Below are 24344 nucleotides of genomic sequence, written 5' to 3' on the forward strand. Positions count from 1 at the left end.
CGTACATTTCTATTTCCCTCTTTTGTGGATCCTCTTATGGACAGAAAGGCTACTGTTAAATCTGAAGCTGTTCCCACATTCCAGGCATTTTTAGGGTTTCTCTCCGGTGTGGGTCCTTTTATGAATAGTCAGAGACCTACTAGCAACTAAGGTCTTTCCACAATCTGTGCACTTATAAGGTTTTTCTCCTACATGGATCTTGTTATGGTAACTAAGTTGATTGGCTCGGCGGAAGCTCTTCCCACACTCTCTACATTTATAGGGTTTCTCTCCTGTGTGGATCCTCTCATGAGAAGAAAGAGAAATCTTGCTAATGAAGCTCTTTCCACACTCCATGCATGTATAGGGTTTCTCTCCCGTGTGGACAATTTTATGGCGATTTAGTCCACTGCTGGTATTATAGCTGTTTCCACACTCCATGCATTTATAGGGTTTTTCGCCTGTGTGGACCCGTTTATGGGTAGCAAGGTCACAGCTTTGCCTGAAGCCCTTCCCACAGTCTAGGCACTTATAGGGTTTTTCTCCTGTGTGGATCCGTCTATGAGAAGTAAGAGAACTCTTTACACTGAAGCTCTTTCCACACTCCATGCATTCATAGGGTTTTTCTCCTGTGTGGACCCGTTTATGGGAAGCAAGGGTACCGCTTTGGCTGAAGCCCCTCCCACAGTCTAGGCATTTATAGGGTTTTTCTCCTGTGTGGATCAGTGTATGACAATTAAGAGCACCGCTTTGCCTGAAGCTCTTTCCACACTCCATGCATTTATAGGGTCTTTCTTCTGTGTGTATCTTTTCATGGGCTGTAAGGGAACACTTCGTTCTGAAACTTTGTCCACAAATCACACATTTATAAGGCTTTTCCCCGGAATGGATCCTTTTGTGGCACATCAGGTAATTACTACTTGTAAAGCTCTTCCCACATTCTATGCATTTAAAGGGTTTTTCTCCAGTATGTACCCTTCTATGGGAAGTAAAGGAACCCTTCACACGGAACCTTTGTCCACAATCTACACATTTGTAAGGTTTTCTCCCCGTATGGATCCTTTTGTGGCATATCAGGGAACTACTAGTTGTGAAGCTCTTCCCACACTGTTTGCATTTAAAGGGTTTTTCTCCTGTGTGGATCCGTCTATGAGAAGTAAGAGAACTCTTTACACTGAAGCTCTTTCCACACTCCATGCATTTATAGGGTTTTTGTCCTGTGTGGAGCCGTTTATGGGAAATAAGGCTACCGCTTTGCCTGAAGCTCTTCCCACAGTCTAGGCATTTATAGGGTTTTTCTCCTGTGTGGATCCGTTGATGACAATTAAGACCACTGCTTCCCCTGAAGCTCTTTCCACACTCCATGCATTTATAGGGTTTTTCTTCTGTATGTATCTTTTCATGGGCTGTAAGGGAAGACTTTGTTGTGAAACTTTGTCCACAAATCACACATTTATAAGGTTTTTCTCCCGAATGGATCCTTTTGTGGCACATCAGGTAATTACTACTTTTAAAGGTCTTCCCACATTCTATGCATTTAAAGTGTTTTTCTCCAGTATGTACCCTTTTATGGTACGTAAGGGAACTCTTCACACTGAAACGTTTTCCACAATCCACACATTTGTAAGGTTTTATCCCTGTATGGATCCTTTTGTGGGATTTCAGACACTCTTTGTACCTAAAGCTCTTTCCATATTCTAGGCACTTATCGCGTTTTTCACTGGTGTGGATTTTTTTATGAGAAGTTAAATCACCTTTTGTCCCAGTGCTTTTTCCATTGTCCACACCATTGTAGAGCTTCTCCCTTGCCTGGTTCTTTTTATGTGAAGTAAGATTATTACTCCTGGAACTTTTTCCTGATTTGCAGGGGTTACTAACATTGGGATTGGCTTTGAATCTTTTTCTACTTTGACATTTCCCCGTATTTTGTTTGGAATCACCTTGGGTCAGGAAACAATCCATTTCCACACATTCAAGAATAGATTTTTCTCTCCAGTTGTGCTTCTTTTCATGTTTCTTCCTTCCCCGCTTATTTGTAGAGGTCTCCTCAGGAATTTCAGTTGTGATTATTTGCAACGGCACTAAGTTTGGCTCTTGGTCGTTTTCCTTTTTCTGCGCATCAAATGCTTGTGGGGGAAGAAAAATAAATCAGAATAATCTACAACCTCCACTTCGGTGTCCCTATGCATTGATTTATCTTATTACTGGGCATCTCCTGAGAAAGGAACGAGGGAAATGACAACATATTACTTAATAACTTAAAAGACTAACATGGCTGCTCATCTAATCCTCATTCTTGGCAGTTAAAAATTTAAAGCAAAACCACATCTTGATATCAGGACGAGGCACACAAATTGTCTCAAATATGACGCACCCAACTTACATTCAAGAAGACAACATATGTCACTGCAACCCAAAGCAAGACAAGCTTTGTTGGTGAGTAGGAAAACTCAGCATCTTCTCCCTGAACATCTTCCCAATCACTGTGGAGTAATGACCAGGGCCCAAGCATGACCACAAGACTGAATGTCAAAACTTCCTGATCACCACACTGATCTCTTTCTTCTAAATGAAACTGTGCTACTTAGAAGACCATGAAGGGGGACTGGAATTAATGTAAGAGGAAAAAAGAAGAGATGAAATCATTTTTAATAAGTTACGTATAGAGGAACCTTTACCTAAATAGGCCAGCATCCTAGACGTTTCCAACATGACTTCTTGATACAGGGCTTTCTGGCTGGGATCAAGCAGCAACCACTCTTCACTGTTGAAATGGATGGCCACCTCCCCAAAGGACACAGGACCCTAAAGAAGGAAGGAGCCCTGTGAGCAGACTCGATAGAATTTGAAAGATCTCCTTCAATTTGCAAATCCTAAAAGCACAAATGTCTATGAAGATTCTCAGTTATCCATAGTCACGGTTGTCCCAAAGGTGCTTTCTTCAAAAGGCAACTGGACTTTATGGTTTTTCTTTGGAGGCATTTCGCTTCTCATCCAAGAAGTTTCTTCAACAATCAGAAAGTCCAGTTGCCTCTTGAAAAAAGCACCTTTGGGACTAAAAGCCAAAGTAAAAATTATTTATTGGACATTTCCCTAGATGGACTCAACATATTATATGATAAAAAGGGCAGAATTCACAGCCTACACCTGACATTCAATTAGTCCATGTTTTATCACCTTGACTGACTCTGCTGACCTTCAGTATCATCATCCTGCCTTGAGCAAGGGGCATAGAGTGCCTTAGGCAAACCGTCTACCAGTGGCACCAACGTTTCATGATGTTTGCAAGAGGTTCTGTGGGATTTCTGTCCCACAGTAACGAAATGGTCTTTGTGATTCTTTAAAGGGTCAGCCTTGCTCACACTCATGAATATTTCAGTTTAACATTTTTGTTTTCAAAGTATAAAATACACAGGAAAAAAACCATTGAAAAGTAAGCGAGAAAGGGAAAAAGAGGGCATGACATGGCCAGCAGGTGACACGCCCAAAGAATCACTTCTCCCTGGACTGTCGTTTTTCCAACTTAACAACAGGAGGAGCAGGCTTCCTTTTGGCCGCTTGACTTTCCGAGGTTAAGGAAAGTCCCAGAATCATCCCTCAAGATTCTCCAATAACAGCAACAGCCTACAAGTAGTTTTAGAAATCGAGTTTCCAAGATAATTGAGCTGAAGCTGGGAAGTGGGGTCGAAGTGGGGTGAGCTGAAGCTGGAAAGTGGGGTCGAAACTACATCGTTGTTGGACAAAAGAGCCATTTTGGCATTTATTTTTCAAACGGACAATAAGATGTGTCCTTCATTTCTTAAACAATTTATGAGATTATTATCTTTAGAAGCTATACAGGTGCTCTTTAGTTACAGTTTACCACCCATTTTTGATATTTTGAATGCTATTTTTGACACTTCTTTATTATAAAACAACAGGGAGAGGATTGCTAGAGGCAGCCAAAATAAGGAAGCATGGAATATTCTTTTGTTTGAAATATAAAGATAAAAGCTGTGGCTTTGATCTTCTACTATGTTTTCCCGAAAATAGGACCAGGTCTTATAATTTTTTGGTTGCCAAAATAAGCACCAGGGCTTATTCTCAGGGAGGTTTTGGATTGGCTGAGAAAAAAAAGAAGAATAAATGAATAACAGTCTCTGAACAGTACAGGGAGCCACAAGGATACCTAATTCTAAACTGGTGTCATTATAAAGCAGATTCTTGATCAGTCCTTTGAGAAGATTCGTCATTTTGTGAATCAACCAAAATATAAAATAGAACAAGAAACACAACTAGGTGTAGAAAATGTAGACAATTATCAACCTACTGTGTCAACTTTACAAATACCGGATAATGCAAACCAACTAATGGTAACCTCCGAATATAAATCTGACTTTACCAAACACCTGGATAGATGCTAATATTACTTTAATTCCGAAAGAAGACTCAGACTTGACAGAAATAAAGAATTATAATCCCATATCATTATTTATGATTTTATTTTATGATTATAAAAGTTTTGCATTAATAATGGCAGAGAAATTAAAAAGATTTCTGAATAAATTTATCCACCCAGATCAAAATGGGTTCCTTCCAAAGACAAATTAAAAAAATGTAAGATTTATACTAGATACATTGGGATATTATGAAGTGTACTCGGAAAAACAAATGGCACTGATATTTTTAGATGCATAGAAAGCCTTTGACCATGTAAATTGGCAATTTATGATGCAACAATTGGAATACATGGATTTTGGCGAGAAATTTATAAAAATGATTAAGGAAATATATTGTAAGTGAATGGCAAAAGTAATAGTCAATGGGGACTTAACAGAGAATTTTAATATAAGAAAGGGTACAAGACAAGGATATCTATTGTCCACGTTGCTATTTATACTAACATTGGAAGTGTTAAATAGAAATATTAGACAAGACTTAGAAATAAAAGGTATGGAAATAAAACGGGAAAAATACAAATTACAAGCATTCACAGGTGACTTAGTATTTATTTTAGAAGATCCACTGGAAACTGGCCCTAAATTAATGGGAATAATAAAAGAATATGGGAAAGTCGCAGGATTGAACATAAACAAAGATAAAACTAAAATCTTATTTAAAAATCTCACAGAAAACAGAAGAAAGAGTTGACAGAGAAATTAGATTTACAGACAGTTAAGATAAATACTTGGGAATATACTTAACAGCAAGATGTGTTAAAATCAACGAAGATAATTATATAAGATTGTTACAAATTAAAAAAGATTTCGATAAATGGAAAAATTTGCAGCTATCAATGGTAGTCAGAATAGCAACTATAAAAATGAACATCTTGCCGAAGGTACTTTTCCCGTTCCAAACGGTCCCAATAAAACTAGAAGAAAAAATACATTAATGAATTAAATAGTATAATTTTGAAATATGTCTGGCAAGGGAAAAAAATAAGAATAGGATTGAAAATGTTGCAAGAGTCCAAAAACAATGGGGGCTTTGAACTACCAGATTGGGAGCTCTATTATCATGCAGTTGTATTAACATGGGTGAGGGAATGAATAACTGTTAGACCAGGGGTCTGCAACCTTAAATACTCAAGAGTCATTTGGACCTGTTTCCCACAGAAAACACCAGGAGCCACAAAACCTGGGTGGGCGTGGCCAACTCAATGTCACTCCCACCCAGTCACATGTTCCCCCCAACCCCAGCCTTGCCTACCCAGGTTTCATGGCTCTTGGTGTTTTTTGTGAGAAATGGTTCTCTCTCTCCCTTACCCCTCTCATTTCGGCTTCTCTCTTTTTCCTCTCCCTCTCCTTCCTTCCTTCCTTTTTCTTTCTTTCTCATTAAACATGATAGCAAATCCAAAAGGAAGTTATTAATTGTGGGAAACTGCTTCTCTGTAATCTTTTCATAGTGAACTCTAAATTGATAGAAGCTGGCAAGACTGTACTGACAGCAATAGCACATATATTTTGATATCTTTTAAGTTTGACAATATAATACATTATCCAAAATTATAAATAATCTTATTTTCAGAGGCGTTTTTTTGCCATCTGTTATTTCCTAAAAAAAAAAAATCAGAGTTTTGTTTCCAATTTGTGCCTTCTGGCAAACCGCAGTTTTCTTGGCAAGATATCTATCTTGCCATTGCTTTCATCATAGGTTGGGAGAGCTTTCTTTCTTTCTTTCTTTCTTTCTTTCTTTCTTTCTTTCTTTCTTTCTTTCTTTCTTTCTTTCTTTCTTTTTTCTTTCTCCCTTCCTTCCTTCCTTCTTCTCCCCCTTCTCCCTCATTTGTTTCTCTCATTTCCCTCTCTCATTGTATCCCTCCAGCTCTCTTTCATTTCTCTCTTTCCCCCTTTTCTTTCTCTCAACTGTTTCTCTCTCTTTTTCCTCTCTCTCGTTCTCTCTCGTTCTCTCCATTTTCTCATTTCTCTTTCTTCCTCACATCTGTTTCTCACACACAGGCGTGCAAGCAAAATACCCTCCTGGGCCGGAATCACGGCAGTGGCAGGGATGGTGACTACTCCTCCCGCTGCAGCCACTCTGTAGTGAGGTGAGTAGCTGGCTGCGCAGCACAGAAAAGTCCTGCGTAGCGCAAGAGTTCTGCGCAGCGCAGTGGATCTCTTCCCTCCCTGCATCTGGTGACTGCTGCTCCTCCCCATTCCCCTCCTTCCTGAGCCAACATAAAGGAGACCGGGGTTGGCGTTGAGCTGTCTGTGAAGGACGCAAAATCGCAAAAAGCGGCCAGTCGCGGGTCATGTCTTTCTCACACAGTTATCTCATTTTCGCACGCAAGTATATGAAGTAGATTCACAATTTCTAAGAGGTCAAGTTTGGGACTTTCGCTTTATGGACATTAACAAGGCTGAGAATTCTTCAAGAAAAAAAGACACGATCACTATTTCAGTGAGGGAAAATTTAATTGAGGAAGATTTGCTTCAGACCAATTTACGTCTAACAGAACACCTTTGGGACTTTTTTAAATGGATATAAATAAAGCTGAGAACCTCTATAGGAAAGGAGACTTGATAGATTCTCCCAAGAAGAAAAAGACTCTATTGGATGAAGATAAACTGGAGGGAGTGACTTAAATATGGTTTAATTAATTAGGATGGATTTCTTTTTAAAAAATTAATTTATGTACTGTTAGAAAGCTTTAAGTTAGTTTTGTATTTTTAAAACAAGTATGTATGTATACACAGGTCTGCCGGTCCTTTAAGTAATGCTGAACAATATTCTAAAGTTGGTAAAATATTATGGACTAGATTTGAAAATATGAGAATGAATGCTATATTATTCCCCACAGCAAGGAGAAGCTGAGAGGGTTAAAATGATTCTTTTCTCCAAATAAGAGATTATATTTAATTTTGTCGCTAGTTTCAAATTGCTTCTGGATTTTCTATTTGCAATGAGAAAAAAAATGAAACTTTGATTCTGTTTTTGTAAACTAGACAGGCTTATTATTTGATATTTCTTACCAAAGAAGAAATAATGTGTACATTATGTTGTGTAAAAGCAAAAAGTTGTGGTTGTAATGTTGTTCCCTTCAACTGTGCCAAAGAGAGTCGAAAGTTTATGGCTTTTTTTTTTCTCCCATTACACGATATCCCCTGTTTTCCCCTTCCTCTCTTCTTACTTTTCCATGTCTTTTCCTTTGTATTTTATATTTCAATAAACTAATTAAAAAGTTAAACTGAAAAAAACCCACTCATAAACATTCATGAAAATACTAGGGTGGCACTTCCTCAAGATGTAGATGATACACAAAGCAATTTCTGCTTCTCCTGTTTTCATCCCTTTCCCCAATGATAGGAAAGCAAAATTATACTTACAATAAAGCAGATTTAGCCTAACTATTCATGTGCCTATTCTGCTTTACTTGGGACAGGTAACATGAACTGCCATGTGGCATTTTTTGAAATCAGAATTATATAACTACTAAGGAATTCCATAGAACTCGAAAATGTAGTTGAGAGATGGGCCTAGTTTGACTGATCATAAATTTAAATTTCTAATTTCCTTGTTGTGCTTTGCTCAGGAATAGCAGTATCATAGGTGGAGTCCCCAAAGGAAACTAGAGGTCTCCTACTCCTCCCCCATATAAAGTGCTAATCTCTTCCTTCCTACCTGAGTCAGAAATCCAGCGGCTCCTTCAGCTCCACCAATAGAAGGAGATGATTCAGTGAACAGTGACTCCATTTTGTCCACTGGGAAGGAGAGAGACAGGAAAGGGTTCAACTTCATCTTTTCTAGCTTGAAGGCACAACTTAAGATTTCTTCCTCTCCTGCCCAGGAAACCTCCATTTCTCTCTCTTCTACGCTCTGCCTTTCATAGGCTCCATCATGGGAGCCAAGAACGAAAGGAGAAGACCAAACCCACCACATGTTGAAGAACAAACCTCAGTTAGATTGTTCTCCTAACCTTTTGGAACAACACGTGGAAGTTTATACTCTTGGCAACCAAAGCATTTGCTCAATCACTGTAAATTCTCTCACCCCCTCTCTGCAGTTTGAAACCAGAGAAATTAGTGATATTCTAGCAACCCAGGAAAGATGCCTGCAAGGACAGGCGATGTTGGAAAAGGCCCAGCAGAGATCTGTGTAGGAATTTAGTCAAAATTATCTCTTAAGGAAACCTAAAAATAAAGAGAAATCTCTCAGGATGGAGGAGGAGCCCTATTAGAGGTGGTCCCTACAGGGTTGGTCTTCTAGGAAAGGCCAACCACAGGCTTGCTCTGAAGGGAGGGAATTCCTTTGTGTGCCTTAAGTCTTCTAGCTTCAAGAGGGAGTTCGATCTTTCTTATTGGGTCAACTTCTACTAAGTCCAACGACTAAGACTCGAGAAGACACAGAGAATTAAGGATAACTAGAATATTTCTAGAAAGTATCTAATCCAAGTGGAATAGTCTCCCCTTACCTAGAGAGGTATCCTGACCTTGACTTTTATCCTTGGGGATCCCTCTGAAAGAGAGATCAGGAGAAAGTTTTGTGCGAATCCTCCCCATTCCTGGGAGGACCTCAGAACCTGAAATATAAGCAAAGAAGAGCAGTTAAGAGGACAGGACAAAAGAAGAGCTGCATTTTATTTTCTGCCCACAAGACCCTTCTGTCCATCAGTGGCGATGGATGAAACCCAATAGGGAAATTCAGGGAGAAATGGAAGAATTCAAGCAGGTGAAGATCCCTTCAGATTCCACAAAAGAAGCTTCTCTGACCTGCAGCTCTTCCTGCTTCTCTCCTTTCACAGCCTCAGCACGGACCTTACAGCACCGGGCAGCTGGTCTCCGCTGACTCTCCTGGCTCTCCAAAGATCCTCGCAGCCTCGGAATCTGAATCTGAATCTAAATGGAGATGTGAGCAGAGGATTCCTTTAGACTTCCTTCTCTCCTCCCCCCTCCCCAATTCGTGGATCTCCCCCCATGCGCAGCCAAGAGCACTTATGGGGCGGACTTCCCGCTCCCTCCAACCTCAGAATCTCCTTCCCTCCCCTGGGCAGGATCTGAATCGTGGGATCTCCTCTTGCCCGCTTCCACCGGATTCCCAGGGAGCAACTCTCAGCCGGAACATAGAGAAAACTCAGCCGGAGTGGAGCATGCGCAGTGGCCTCGTCAGTCGGCAGCCAAGAGAGCGCCCCCTACTGCCACCTGGGGTGAAGTCGCTGCCCACACAAAGACACAGAGAAAGAGCGAAGAGTGTCAAAGGTGCTTTTTCAAGAGGTAACTGGACTTTATTTTTCTCTTTGAAGACCTTTTGATTCTTATCCAAGATGCTTCTTCAGCTCTAACTGGAGGGTGGAGAATAGAAGGATTCATACTCCTTGCAGAAAGCCGGTCACTTGCATCCTTTGAGAGAGGCCTTGAGGCCACTTGCAGATTTATCTGGGTCCACCTCAGGGTCACCCGAGTTGTGCAAATGGGTGCGGAGCCTTCGTGGAACCGAAGGTATCCCTATATTGCTTATGGCTTATATCAGGTTTATATACTGCTCCACAGTGCTTTACAGCTCTCTCTAAGCAGTTTACAGAATGATCATGTGGCCCCCAACAATCTGGGTCCGCATTTCCCCCACCTCGGAAGGCTGAGTCAACCTTGAGCTGGTGAGACCCAAACTGCCAAACTGCTGGCAGCTGTTGATCAGCAGAAGAAGCCTGCAGTTACTGCGTTCTAACCACTGCACCACCGCGCCTCAATTGTATTGTAGACTACATCCTCCTAAAACTGGGACCAGAGTTGCCTGGGCCACATCCTCTGACGTTTCTCCTCCTTCACCTTCTGGAAGGGATGAGGGAGCCAGGAGGGGCAATCCCGGCTTCCATCCTCCAAACTTCCCACAAATGGCTCCCTGCAGCGATACGTTTCATGCAGATGTTTCACCTTTGTGTAAATAAATCCCAGAAGAAACACGGAGATTTCTCCAAGAAATGGGAATGCAGACTCAGACCTCCATCACCGAGCTTCAGTATTCATGTAATACCGAATTATGTCATTAAGGATGGAGAGAAAAGCGTGGAGGGGAAAATGAGGCCACGACCCTGGAAGACCGAGATGGATGGGAAAAACATCCTCATCACCTGATGCTTCTCAGCCGTCAGACCCCCCGGGAGGTCAGGGAAACGGGCCATACAGAAAGGCCTCTGGAAAGCCAGAGTGGGTCCTGCACTGGAAGGCTACAGACACGTGTCACGGCGGTCGTGGGAAAAACAAGTGAGCCGTGGCTGGAGGAGACCTCTAGATTTGGGGCCTCATCGGCTCGTAGCCTCGGATTTCCCCATCTCAGCAATCCTTGCCTCCCCGAGAGATCGCTTCGCTCAGGGCCCGCCTGGCACTCTTGGGGACCCCCAGTTGAACACGGAAACGTACCCTCCAGTTGCGCTGCACACAATCTGCGGAGCCCCTCCCCCTTTCTCGTTCTGCTCCAAAGGTTTTCTCGGCAGAGAAAAATCACCAGAAATTCTGCCCAGACACCGATGACTCATCAGAAGCGAGGCTTCCCATTGGTGCAACCATTTCTGTCAGGCCAACTCTGAAGTATTCTTGTCAAGACCCTTCCCCACCCGCCCAATTCCACTTCTCTTGGGGAGGGGGCTTGGGGGAAGCTTCCATCGGCTCCGCCTGTTGCCGCTGCTGGTGGGGACGTCGGCGGGAGCCCTGGAAACAAAGGGGTTCCCGGCATTCGGCTCTTCTGCAGGGAATCCTGGAGTCTCAGAGGAGTGGGAGGAGCCTATTCTGGCGGGAAGAGCGGAGACGGAGACAGAGGCGGCTCTGAGGGAAGAGCCACCATGGGAGTGGTGGTCTTTGGGGTCCTCAGGGAGGGACTAGACTCCTTTCTCTAGGTCAGACACCGAATTGGGCCTCCTTCTGGTCCCCTCTCCTCCCCCAGGGGCCCCTTTCCGGCTTCTCTGTTGGGAGACCCCCAGGGGACCTTTGAAGTCATCCCCTCACTGAGGCGAATGAATCGGACGATCCCCAGATCCCCACACTGGATCCCCTGTCAAGCCCTCAGCCTCCACTCGCCTCCAAAGACCCTTCAGAATAATGATGGTATTTGGCTCAGGGCTACATTTGCAAAGGGAAAGAGTGGAATCAGTGGCTGGACAATCAGGTATATATTGGATATTACATAATTAGTAAAATTTTAACAAAAATACCAATATTTTATGAACATTATTCCCACATTGTAATTTTTTGCTTCTTTCATAGAAAACATTGTATGCCACTCTCCCTCCTCCTACATATTTATCTGTTTCTTCATTTAGCTCTTCAATGTATATAAAATAGGGCATCATTTACATTGTGCAACAACTCTTTCCAATAATTTATTAACCTTTCAAATTGAGAAAGGAGGTTAATAATCAGGAAATATGTTTTTTAAAAGGCTATATTAAGATAAAAAGCACAAAGTCACAATCATGCTACTAAGAGTTTCCTCTGAAACCATACCAATCAAATAGCATTGATATGGTTTATCAATGCTACGGGACTTGGGGAAGCTTCCATGGGCTCCAGTTGTTACTTCTGCTGCTGCTGGCACTGGTCTACCACCACACTGCCTTTTACCGCTGATCAGCTGTAGGGTGAAACGCCGCAGCAATAGTTTAAACAGTTTTTTGCCGTTCTGCCACCATCGAGAGCATCGGAAACCGCTTTCAGGCAGCTTGGCCTCAATTGCCAATCTACCACCAGGAGTAGATCGGATCTAGGCGATCAGTTAGAAGGCTTCTCAATTTAAAGCTAAGGTGTCTTGGTTTTTTTTCCTCTTCTTTGTCAAGTGAGCCCTGATTTTTTCCTTGCAAACACTTAAAGGCCAAAAATATATTCCAAGTTGTAGAAAGAGGCAAAAGGCTTAAATTTAATGTCCCATGGATTATCTCCATAGGTGTACAATTACATAATTAGGAAGAGCCTTGGTGGCGCAGTAGAATAAAGCACTGTTAAGTAACACCAGCTGCCTGCAATTACTGCAAATCTCACCAGGCTCAAGGTTGACTCAGCCTTCCATCCTTTTGAGGTAGGTAAAATGAGGACCCGGTTTGTGGGGGCAATAAGCTGACTTTGTATAAAAAAGAACACTGCTTGGGGATGGGGGGGAAGCTGTACTAAGCAGATATATACAAAAGTATGAAGGCTATTGCTTAACACATTGTAAGCTGCCCTGAGTCTCCGGAAAAGGGTGGCATATAAATCGAACCAATAAATAAATAAATATTATGAAAATACCAGGATTTTTTCAGGAGAAATGTTTTCACCTTTTAATTGTTTGCTTCTTTCGTAGAAAAATTTACCGTACTAATGTTTTCCCATTCCATGGTTTTCAAAGCATCATTGTACAATGTGAAACTGAGTCAGATGTGAACTCATTCCACCCCCTTCTAGCACTTTCTAACATTTTATGCCATGCTCCCCCCTCCGTCTACATATTTATCTGTTTCTTCATTTCGCTGTTCAATGTATATAAAGTAGGGCATCATTTACATTGTGCAACTGTTTTGAATAATTTATTAACCTTTCAAATTGAGAAAAGAGGTTAATAATCAGGAAATATGTTTTTTAAAAGATTATATTAAGATAAAAAGCAGAAATCATGCTACTAACAGTTTTCTCTGAAATCATATCAATGCTACGATCCCCTAATATGGCAAGTCTGATTGATCTTTCTGATCAACTTGATATCACAAAATGAAATAGAGACACTAAAGTACATTTGAAATCTTGAGAAATAGAAAATACGGTATTGATTACTTTAATCTGATAAACTGAACAATGATTTTAAATCAAGAAATTTAAGTCACTTTTAAAAAAAATATTGATTATATGGTATAGGGTTGGATCAATAAAACCATTTTTAAAGTCCCTTTCAGTTGGGAGAATAGAACGGAACGGAGGTGGAAGGGACCTTCTCCCTATTTCTAGGTTGATATCTAGGCTGACTAGTCATACCCAAATCCTGCAACCGTTCTTCATATGTTTTAGTCCCCAGGCCTTTGGTCACCTTCGTTGTTCTTCTCCAAACTTTTTCCAAAGTCTCAACACCTGTGACCAAAATTAGTTGTAGTATTCCAGGTGTGGACTTACTAAAGCGGTACTAATACTTCAGAAGTTTTGAATCTATGCCTCTGCCTGTATTTGGGAGAGATTTTCAGTGGCTGGGATGGAGGGAGGGTGTGGCTGGTAGAAGGTGGGAGGCCTCGACCAACTAGTCATGGCCAGGTGTGTGGCCGGCTTGGCGCAGCTCCCTTGGGCTAATTTCTCATTTCTACCTCTATTGTCTAACCATTGATAACACAAATCCCATGTTAAAAAATATTGTGTCTCCTTTGTCCTTTATCTTTAATGTTAACCTATCCATTTCTGTACAATCTAGTATTTTTCTAATTATATTTTGGTCTGTAGGAGTTTCCTCATTCTTCCAGTGTTGTGCAAATTCAATTCTCGCTGCTGTCAATATATGTAGTATTAAATATTTGTTCCCTTTGTCATATTTTTCTGATATTATACCTAACAAAAATATTTCTGACTTTAAATGTATATCTTGCTTTAACTATGTGTTAACGATATGTTGCTTTAACTATGTATTTGACTCAGCCTTCCATCCTTTCTAAGGTAGGTAAATTGAGGACCCAGTTTGTAGGGGCAATAAGCTGACTTTGTATAAATATACAAAAGTATGAAGGCTATTGCTTAACACATAGTAAGCCGCCCTGAGTCTCCGGAGAAGGGCGGCATATAAATCAAATTTAAAAAAATAAAACTCTAATTATGTGTGTATTATGTGAGTATTTTCGTCCAATTTTTTTTTTTTTTGCCTTTCGGCATGTTCACCACTTATGGTAATAAGAGCCCGGTTTACATTTCCTGATTACATTTCCAACATTTGGCGGACAGGTTTTTAAACATCTTGGCTATTCTTCCTGGTGGCAAATGCCACATTTGTTGTATTAATCTTTTATAGTTACCTTCTTTAATTGTTGTACATCTTCCTGTTAAGTATACTCCCAAATATTTAACTTTCTTGACTACCTGAAAATCTATCTTCTTTATTTATTTATTTATTTATTTATTTTATAAAATTTGAATGCCACCCTATCTCTAAGGACTCAGGGCGACTCACAACGATAGTCGACCAAGCGACTGTTAAAAACAACGAATATACAAAAAAAATCAAAGTTTTTTTTTTTTTTTTTTAATTAAAATATACTACCCCATCAGTCCAGCCCTTTGTCCATTCATTTTTCTGTTAATCCGTAAGGGAAATAAGTTGATTGCTGTCCACAGGATATTTTCCTGCCCATTGTGGGTTGTTTCTTGAGAAGGATTCTCTTTCACAAAAACTCCTTCCGCATTCCGTACATTTCTGTTTCCCTCTTTTGTGGATCCTCTTATGGACAGAAAGGCTACTGTTAAATCTGAAGCTGTTCCCACATTCCAGGCATTTTTAGGGTTTCTCTCCGGTGTGGGTCCTTTTATGAATAGTCAGAGACCTACTAGCAACGAAGGTCTTTCCACACTCTGTGCACTTATAAGGTTTTTCTCCTGTATGGATCCTGTTATGGTAACTAAGGTGACTGCTTCGTCTGAAGCTCTTCCCACACTCTCTACATTTATAGGGTTTCTCTCCTGTGTGGATCCTCTCGTGAGAAGTAAGAGAAGTCTTGCAAGTGAAGCTCTTTCCACACTCCATGCATGTATAGGGTTTCTCTCCCGTGTGGACAAGTTTATGGTGATTTAATCCACTACAGCTGTTATAGTTGTTTCCACACTCCATGCATTTATAGGGTTTTTCTCCTGTGTGGATCCGTTTATGGGTAGTAAGGTCACAGATTTGCCTGAAGCCCTTCCCACAGTCTGGGCACTTATAGGGTTTTTCTCCTGTGTGGATCCGTCTATGAGAAGTAAGAGAACTCTTTACACTGAAGCTCTTTCCACACTCCATGCATTCATAGGGTTTTTCTCCTGTGTGGACCCGTTTATGACAAGCAAGGTTACTGCTTTGCCTGAAGCCCCTCCCACAGTCTAGGCATTTATAGGGTTTTTCTCCTGTGTGGATCAGTGTATGACAATTAAGAGCATCGCTTCGCCTGAAGCTCTTTCCACACTCCATGCATTTAAAGCGTCTTTCTTCTGTATGTATCTTTTCATGGGCTATAAGGGAAGACTTCGTTCTGAAACTTTGTCCACAAATCTCACATTTATAAGGTTTTTCCCCTGAATGGATCCTTTTGTGGCACATCAGGGAATTACTACTTGTAAAGCTCTTCCCACATTCTATGCATTTAAAGGGTTTTTCTCCAGTATGTACCCTTCTATGGGAAGTAAAGGAACCCTTCACACGGAACCTTTGTCCACAATCCACACATTTGTAAGGTTTTCTCCCCGTATGGATCCTTTTGTGGCATATCAGGGAACTACTAGTTGTGAAGCTCTTCCCACACTGTTTGCATTTAAAGGGTTTTTCTCCTGTGTGGATCCATCTATGAGAAGTAAGAGCACTCTTTACACTGAAGCTCTTTCCACACTCCATGCATTTATAGGGTTTTTCTCCTGTGTGGAGCCGTTTATGGGAAATAAGGCTACCGCTTTGCCTGAAGCTCTTCCCACAGTCTAGGCATTTATAGGGTTTTTCTCCTGTGTGGATCCGTTGATGACAATTAAGAACACTGCTTCCCCTGAAGCTCTTTCCACACTCCATGCATTTAAAGGGTCTTTCTTCTGTATGTATCTTTTCATGGGCTGTAAGGGAAGACTTCGTTCTGAAACTTTGTCCACAAATCACACATTTATAAGGTTTTTCCCCCGAATGGATTCTTTTGTGGCACATCAGGTAATTACTACTTTTAAAGCTCTTCCCACATTCTATGCATTTAAAGTGTTTTCCTCCAGTATGTACCCTTTTATGGTACGTAAGGGAACTCTTCACACTGAAACGTTTTCCACAATCCACACATTTGTAAGGTTTTATCCCTGTATGGATCCTTTTGTGAGATTTCAGACACTCTTTGTACCTAAAGCTCTTTCCATATTCTAGGCACTTATCGCGTTTTTCACTGGTGTGGATTTTTTTATGAGAAGTTAAATCACCTTTTGTCCCAGTGCTTTTTCCATTGTCCACACCATTGTAGAGCTTCTCCCTTGCCTGGTTCTTTTTATGTGAAGTAAGATTATTACTCCTGGAACTTTTTCCTGATTTGCAGGAGTTACTAACATTGGGATTGGGTTTGAATCTTTTTCTACTTTGACATTTCCCCGTATTTTGTTTGGAATCACCTTGGGTCAGGAAACAATCCATTTCCACACATTCAAGAATAGATTTTTCTCTCCAGTTGTGCTTCTTTTCATGTTTCTTCCTTCCCCGCTTATTTGTAGAGGTCTCCTCAGGAATTTCAGTTGTGATTATTTGCAACGGCACTAAGTTTGGCTCTTGGTCGTTTTCCTTTTTCTGCGCATCAAATGCTTGTGGGGGAAGAAAAATAAATCAGAATAATCTACAACCTCCACTTCGGTGTCCCTATGCATTGATTTATCTTATTACTGGGCATCTCCAGAGAAAGGAACGAGGGAAATGACAACATATTACTTAATAACTTAAAAGACTAACATGGCTGCTCATCTAATCCTCATTCTTGGCAGTTAAAAATTTAAAGCAAAACCACATCTTGATATCAGGACGAGGCACACAAATTGTCTCAAATATGACGCACCCAACTTGCATTCAAGAAGACAACATATGTCACTGCAACCCAAAGCAAGACAAGCTTTGTTGGTGAGTAGGAAAACTCAGCATCTTCTCCCTGAACATCTTCCCAATCACTGTGGTGTAATGACCAGGGCCCAAGCATGACCACAAGACTGAATGTCAAAACTTCCTGATCACCACACTGATCTCTTTCTTCTAAATGAAACTGTGCTACTTAGAAGACCATGAAGGGGGACTGGAATTAATGTAAGAGGAAAAAAGAAGAGATGAAATCATTTTTAATAAGTTACGTATAGAGGAACCTTTACCTAAATAGGCCAGCATCCTAGACGTTTCCAACATGACTTCTTGATACAGGGCTTTCTGGCTGGGATCAAGCAGCAACCACTCTTCACTGTTGAAATGGATGGCCACCTCCCCAAAGGACACAGGACCCTAAAGAAGGAAGGAGCCCTGTGAGCAGACTCGATAGAATTTGAAAGATCTCCTTCAATTTGCAAATCCTAAAAGCACAAATGTCTATGAAGATTCTCAGTTATCCATAGTCACGGTTGTCCCAAAGGTGCTTTCTTCAAAAGGCAACTGGACTTTATGGTTTTTCTTTGGAGGCATTTCGCTTCTCATCCAAGAAGTTTCTTCAACAATCAGAAAGTCCAGTTGCCTCTTGAAAAAAGCACCTTTGGGACTAAAAGCCAAAGTAAAAATTATTTATTGGACATTTCCCTAGATGGACTCAACATATTATATGATAAAAAGGGCAGAATTCACAGCCTACACCTGACATTCAATTAGTCCATGTTTTATCACCTTGACTGACTCTGCTGACCTTCAGTATCATCATCCTGCCTTGAGCAAGGGGCATAGAGTGTCTTAGGCAAACCGTCTACCAGTGGCACCAACGTTTCATGATGTTTGCAAGAGGTTCTGTGGGATTTCTGTCCCACAGTAATGAAATGGTCTTTGTGATTCTTTAAAGGGTCAGCCTTGCTCACACTCATGAATATTTCAGTTTAACATTTTTGTTTTCAAAGTATAAAATACACAGGAAAAAAACCATTGAAAAGTAAGAGAGAAAGGGAAAAAGAGGGCATGACATGGCCAGCAGGTGACACGCCCAAAGAATCACTTCTCCCTGGACTGTCGTTTTTCCAACTTAACAACAGGAGGAGCAGGCTTCCTTTTGGCCGCTTGACTTTCCGAGGTTAAGGAAAGTCCCAGAATCATCCCTCAAGATTCTCCAATAACAGCAACAGCCTACAAGTAGTTTTAGAAATCGAGTTTCCAAGATAATTGAGCTGAAGCTGGGAAGTGGGGTCGAAGTGGGGTGAGCTGAAGCTGGAAAGTGGGGTCGAAACTACATCGTTGTTGGACAAAAGAGCCATTTTGGCATTTATTTTTCAAACGGACAATAAGATGTGTCCTTCATTTCTTAAACAATTTATGAGATTATTATCTTTAGAAGCTATACAGGTGCTCTTTAGTTACAGTTTACCACCCATTTTTGATATTTTGAATGCTATTTTTGACACTTCTTTATTATAAAACAACAGGGAGAGGATTGCTAGAGGCAGCCAAAATAAGGAAGCATGGAATATTCTTTTGTTTGAAATATAAAGATAAAAGCTGTGGCTTTGATCTTCTACTATGTTTTCCCGAAAATAGGACCAGGTCTTATAATTTTTTGGTTGCCAAAATAAGCACCAGGGCTTATTCTCAGGGAGGTTTTGGATTGGCTGAGAAAAAAAAGAAGAATAAATGAATAACAGTCTCTGAACAGTACAGGGAGCCACAAGGATACCTAATTCTAAACTGGTGTCATTATAAAGCAGATTCTTGATCAGTCCTTTGAGAAGATTCGTCATTTTGTGAATCAACCAAAATATAAAATAGAACAAGAAACACAACTAGGTGTAGAAAATGTAGACAATTATCAACCTACTGTGTCAACTTTACAAATACCGGATAATGCAAACCAACTAATGGTAACCTCCGAATATAAATCTGACTTTACCAAACACCTGGATAGATGCTAATATTATTTAATTCCGAAAGAAGACTCAGACTTGACAGAAATAAAGAATTATAATCCCATATCATTATGATTTTATTTTATGATTATAAAAGTTTTGCATTAATAATGGCAGAGAAATTAAAAAGATTTCTACATAAATTTATCCACCCAGATCAAAATGGGTTCCTTCCAAAGACAAATTAAAAAAATGTAAGATTTATACTAGATACATTGGGATATTATGAAGTGTACTCGGAAAAACAAATGGCGCTGATATTTTTAGATGCATAGAAAGCCTTTGACAATGTAAATTGGCAATTTATGATGCAACAATTGGAATACATGGATTTTGGCGAGAAATTTATAAAAATGATTAAGGAAATATATTGTAAGTGAATGGCAAAAGTAATAGTCAATGGGGACTTAACAGAGAATTTTAATATAAGAAAGGGTACAAGACAAGGATATCTATTGTCCACGTTGCTATTTATACTAACATTGGAAGTGTTAAATAGAAATATTAGACAAGACTTAGAAATAAAAGGTATGGAAATAAAACGGGAAAAATACAAATTACAAGCATTCACAGGTGACTTAGTATTTATTTTAGAAGATCCACTGGAAACTGGCCCTAAATTAATGGGAATAATAGAAGAATATGGGAAAGTCGCAGGATTGAACATAAACAAAGATACAACTAAAATCTTATTTAAAAATCTCACAGAAAACAGAAGAAAGAATTGACAGAGAAATTAGATTTACAGACAGTTAAGATAAATACTTGGGAATATACTTAACAGCAAGATGTGTTAAAATCAACGAAGATAATTATATAAGATTGTTACAAATTAAAAAAGATTTCGATAAATGGAAAAATTTGCAGCTATCAATGGTAGTCAGAATAGCAACTATAAAAATGAACATCTTGCCGAAGGTACTTTTCCCATTCCAAACTGTCCCAATAAAACTAGAAGAAAAAATACATTAATGAATTAAATAGTATAATTTTGAAATATGTCTGGCAAGGGAAAAAAATAAGAATAGGATTGAAAATGTTGCAAGAGTCCAAAAACAATGGGGGCTTTGAACTACCAGATTGGGAGCTCTATTATCATGCAGTTGTATTAACATGGGTGAGGGAATGAATAACTGTTAGACCAGGGGTCTGCAACCTTAAATACTCAAGAGTCATTTGGACCTGTTTCCCACAGAAAACACCAGGAGCCACAAAACCTGGGTGGGCGTGGCCAACTCAATGTCACTCCCACCCAGTCACATGTTCCCCCCAACCCCAGCCTTGCCTACCCAGGTTTCATGGCTCTTGGTGTTTTTTGTGAGAAATGGTTCTCTCTCTCCCTTACCCCTCTCATTTCGGCTTCTCTCTTTTTTCCTCTCCCTCTCCTTCCTTCCTTCCTTTTTCTTTCTTTCTCATTAAACATGATAGCAAATCCAAAAGGAAGTTATTAATTGTGGGAAACTGCTTCTCTGTAATCTTTTCATAGTGAACTCTAAATTGATAGAAGCTGGCAAGACTGTACTAACAGCAATAGCACATATATTTTGATATCTTTTAAGTTTGACAATATAATACATTATCCAAAATTATAAATAATCTTATTTTCAGAGGCGTTTTTTTGCCATCTATTATTTCCTAAAAAAAAAAATATCAGAGTTTTGTTTCCAATTTGTGCCTTCTGGCAAACCGCAGTTTTCTTGGCAAGATTTCTATCTTGCCATTGCTTTCATCATAAGTTGGGAGAGCTTTCTTTCTTTTTCTTTCTTTCTTTCTTTCTTTCTTTCTTTCTTTCTTTCTTTCTTTCTTTCTTTCTTTCTTTCTTTCTTTCTCCCTTCCTTCCTTCCTTCCTTCCTTCCTTCCTTCCTCTCCCTCTTCTCCCTCATTTGTTTCTCTCGTTTCCCTCTCTCATGGTCTCCCTCCAGCTTTCTTTCATTTCTCTCTTTCCCCCTTTTCTCTCTCTCAACTGTTTCTCTCTCTTTTTCCTCTCTCTTGTTCTCTCCATTTTCTCATTTCTCTTTCTTCCTCACATCTGTTTCTCACACATGGGTGTGCAAGCAAAATACCCTCCTGAGCCGGAATCACGGCAGTGGTGGGGATGGTGACTACTCCACTCTGCAGTGAGGTGAGTAGCTGGCTGCGCAGCACAGGAAAGTCCTGCGTAGCACAAGAGTTCTGTGCAGCGCAGTGGATCTCTTCCCCCCCTGCATCTGGTGACTGCTGCTCCTCCCCATTCCCCTCCTTCCTGAGCCAACATAAAGGAGACCGTGGTTGGCGTTGAGCTGTCTGTGAAGGACACAGAATCGCAAAAAGCAGCCGGTCGCGGGTCATGTCTTTCTCACACAGTTATCTCATTTTCGCACACAAGTATATGAAGTAGATTCACAATTTCTAAGAGGTCAAGTTTGGGACTTTCGCTTTATGGACATTAACAAGGCTGAGAATTCTTCAAGAAAAAAAGACACGATCACTATTTCAGTGAGGGAAAATTTAATTGAGGAAGATTTGCTTCAGACCAATTTACGTCTAACAGAACACCTTTCGGACTTTTTTAAATGGATATAAATAAAGCTGAGAACCTCTATAGGAAAGGAGACTTGATAGATTTTCCCAAGAAGAAAAAGATTCTATTCGATGAAGATAAACTGGAGGGAGTGACTTAAATATGGTTTAATTAATTAGGATGGATTTCTTTTAAAAAAATTGATTTATGTACTGTTAGAAAGCTTTAAGTTAGTTTTGTATTTTTAAAACAAGTATGTATGTATACACAGGTCTGCTGGTCCTTTAAGTAATGCTGAAGAATATTCCAAAGTTGGTAAAATATTATGGACTAGATTTGAATATATGAGAATGAGTGATATATGATTTCCCACAGCAAGGAGAAGCTGAGATGGTTAAAATGATTCTTTTCTCCAAATAAGAGATTATATTTAATTTTGTCGCTAGTTTCAAATTGCTTCTGGATTTTCTATTTGCAATGAGAAGAAAAAAAATGAAACTTTGATTCTGTTTTTGTAAACTAGACAGGCTTATTATTTGATATTTCTTACCAAAGAAGAAATAATGTGTACATTATGTTGTGTAAAAGCAAAAAGTTGTGGTTGTAATGTTGTTACCTTCAACTGTGCCAAAGAGAGTCAAAAGTTTATGGCTTTTTTTTCTCCCATTACACGATACCCCCTCTTTTCCCCTTCCTCTCTTTTTACTTTTCCATGTCTTTTCCTTTGTATTTTATATTTCAATAAACTAATTAAAAAGTTAAACTGAAAAAAACCCACTCATAAACATTCATGAAAATAGTAGGGTGGCACTTCCTCAAGATGTAGATGATACACAAAGCAATTTCTGCTTCTCCTGTTTTCATCCCTTGCCCCAATGATAGGAAAGCAAAATTATACTTACAATAAAGTAGATTTAGCCTAACTATTCATGTGCCTTTTCTGCTTTACTTGGGACAGGTAACATGAACTGCCATGTGGCATTTTTTGAAATCAGAATTATATAACTACTAAGGAATTCCATAGAACTCGAAAATGTAGTTGAGAGATGGGCCTAGTTTGACTGATCGTAAATTTAAATTTCTAATTTCCTTGTTGTGCTTTGCTCAGGAATAGCAGTATCATAGGTGGAGTCCCCAAAGGAAACTAGAGGTCTCCTACTCCTCCCCCCTATAAGGTGCTAATCTCTTCCTTCCTACCTGAGTCAGGAATCCAGCGGCTCTTTCAGCTTCACCAATAGAAGAAGATGATTCCATGAACAACGGTGACTCCATTTTGTCCACTGGGAAGGAGAGAGACAGGAAAGGGTTCAACTTCATCTTTTCTAGCTTGAAGGCACAAATTAAGATTTCTTCCTGTCCTGCCCAGGAAACCTCCATTTTTCTCTCTTCAACACTCTGCCTTTCATAGGCTCCATCATGGGAGCCAAGAATAAAAGGAGAAGACCAAACCCACCACATGTTGAAGAACAAACCTCAGTTAGATTGTTCTCCTAACCTTTTGGAACAATACGTGGAAATGTATACTCTTGGCAAACAAAGCATTTGCTCAATCACTGTAAATTCTCCCCCCCCCCCGCAGTTTGAAACCAGATAAATTAGTGATATTCCAGCAACCCAGGAAACATGCCTGCAAGGACAGTGTTGGAAATGGCCCAGCAGGGATCCGTGTAGGAATTTAGTCAAAATTATCTGTTTAAGGAAAGCCAAAAATAAAGAGAAATCTCTCAGGATGGAGGAGGAGCCAGAATGCAACTCAAGATGGCCCCTACAAGAGTATGTCTTCTGGGAAAGACCAACCATAGCCTTGCTCTGAAGGAAGGGAATTCCTTTGTGCGCCTTAAGTCTTCTAGCTTGAAGAGGGAGTTCGATCTTTCTTATTGGGTCAACTTCTACTAAGTCCAACGACTAAGACTTGAGAAGAGACAGAGAATTAAGGATAACTAGAATATTTCTAGAAAGTATCTAATCCAAGTGGAACAGTCTCCCCTTACCTAGAGAGGTATCCTGACCTGGACTTTTATCCTTGGGGATCCCTCTGAAAGAGAGATCAGGAGAAAGATTTGTGCGGATCCAGCGAATTCCTCCCCATTCCTGGAAGGACCTCAGAACCTGAAATATAAGCACAGAAGAGCAGTTAAGAGGACAGGACAAAAGAGGAGCTGCATTTTATTTTCTGCCCACAAAACCCTTCTGTCCATCAGTGGCGATGGATGAGACCCAATAGGGGAATTCAGGGTGAAATGGAAGAATTCAAGCAGGTGAAGATCCCTTCAGATTCCACAAAAGAAGCTTCTCTGACCTGCAGCTCTTCCTGCTTCTCTCCTTTCACAGGCTCAGCACGGATCTTCCAGCCACTGGCAATGCCAGTATCGGGTCTCCGCTGGCTCTCCAAAGATCCTCCCAGCCTCGGAAACTGAATCTGAATGGAGATATGAGGATAGGCTTCCTTCTCTCCTCCCCCCTCCCCAATTCGCGGATCTCCCCCCATGCGCAGCCAAGAGCAGTTATGGGGCGGACTTCCCGCTCCCTCCAACCTCAGAATCTCCTTCCCTCCCCTGGGCAGGATTTGAGTCGTGGGATCCCCTCTTGCCCGCTTCCACCGGATTCCCAGGGAGCAACTCTCAGCCGGAACATAGAGAAGACTCAGCCGGAGTGGAGCATGCGCAGTGGCCTCG

General features: G+C 40.5%; 2 protein-coding genes across 2 annotated transcripts; both read right to left on the reverse strand.

Annotated features, from left to right (window-relative positions):
• On the reverse strand, positions 1 to 8337 carry LOC139311615 (zinc finger protein 665-like). Its single transcript, XM_070936086.1, has 3 exons — positions 8080 to 8337; positions 2658 to 2784; positions 1 to 2105 (listed from the first exon to the last, which is right to left on the reverse strand). Exons 1-3 carry the CDS (start codon positions 8335 to 8337, stop codon positions 91 to 93), a joined length of 2400 nt encoding a protein of 799 aa, XP_070792187.1. The 3' UTR covers positions 1 to 90.
• A 6318-nt stretch (positions 8338 to 14655) lies between these two features.
• LOC139311614 (zinc finger protein 665-like) lies at positions 14656 to 23127 on the reverse strand. Its single transcript, XM_070936083.1, has 3 exons — positions 22867 to 23127; positions 17451 to 17577; positions 14656 to 16898 (listed from the first exon to the last, which is right to left on the reverse strand). The coding sequence occupies exons 1-3, from the start codon at positions 23125 to 23127 to the stop codon at positions 14884 to 14886; spliced, it is 2403 nt and encodes an 800-aa protein (XP_070792184.1). The 3' UTR covers positions 14656 to 14883.
• Between the last annotated feature and the right edge of the window lie 1217 nt (positions 23128 to 24344).

Source organism: Pituophis catenifer, unplaced genomic scaffold (assembly GCF_029215685.1).
Source record: "Pituophis catenifer annectens isolate HBS135680 unplaced genomic scaffold, rPitCat1.0.hap2 SCAF_2, whole genome shotgun sequence".
In the NCBI taxonomy this organism is placed as follows: domain Eukaryota; kingdom Metazoa; phylum Chordata; class Lepidosauria; order Squamata; family Colubridae; genus Pituophis; species Pituophis catenifer.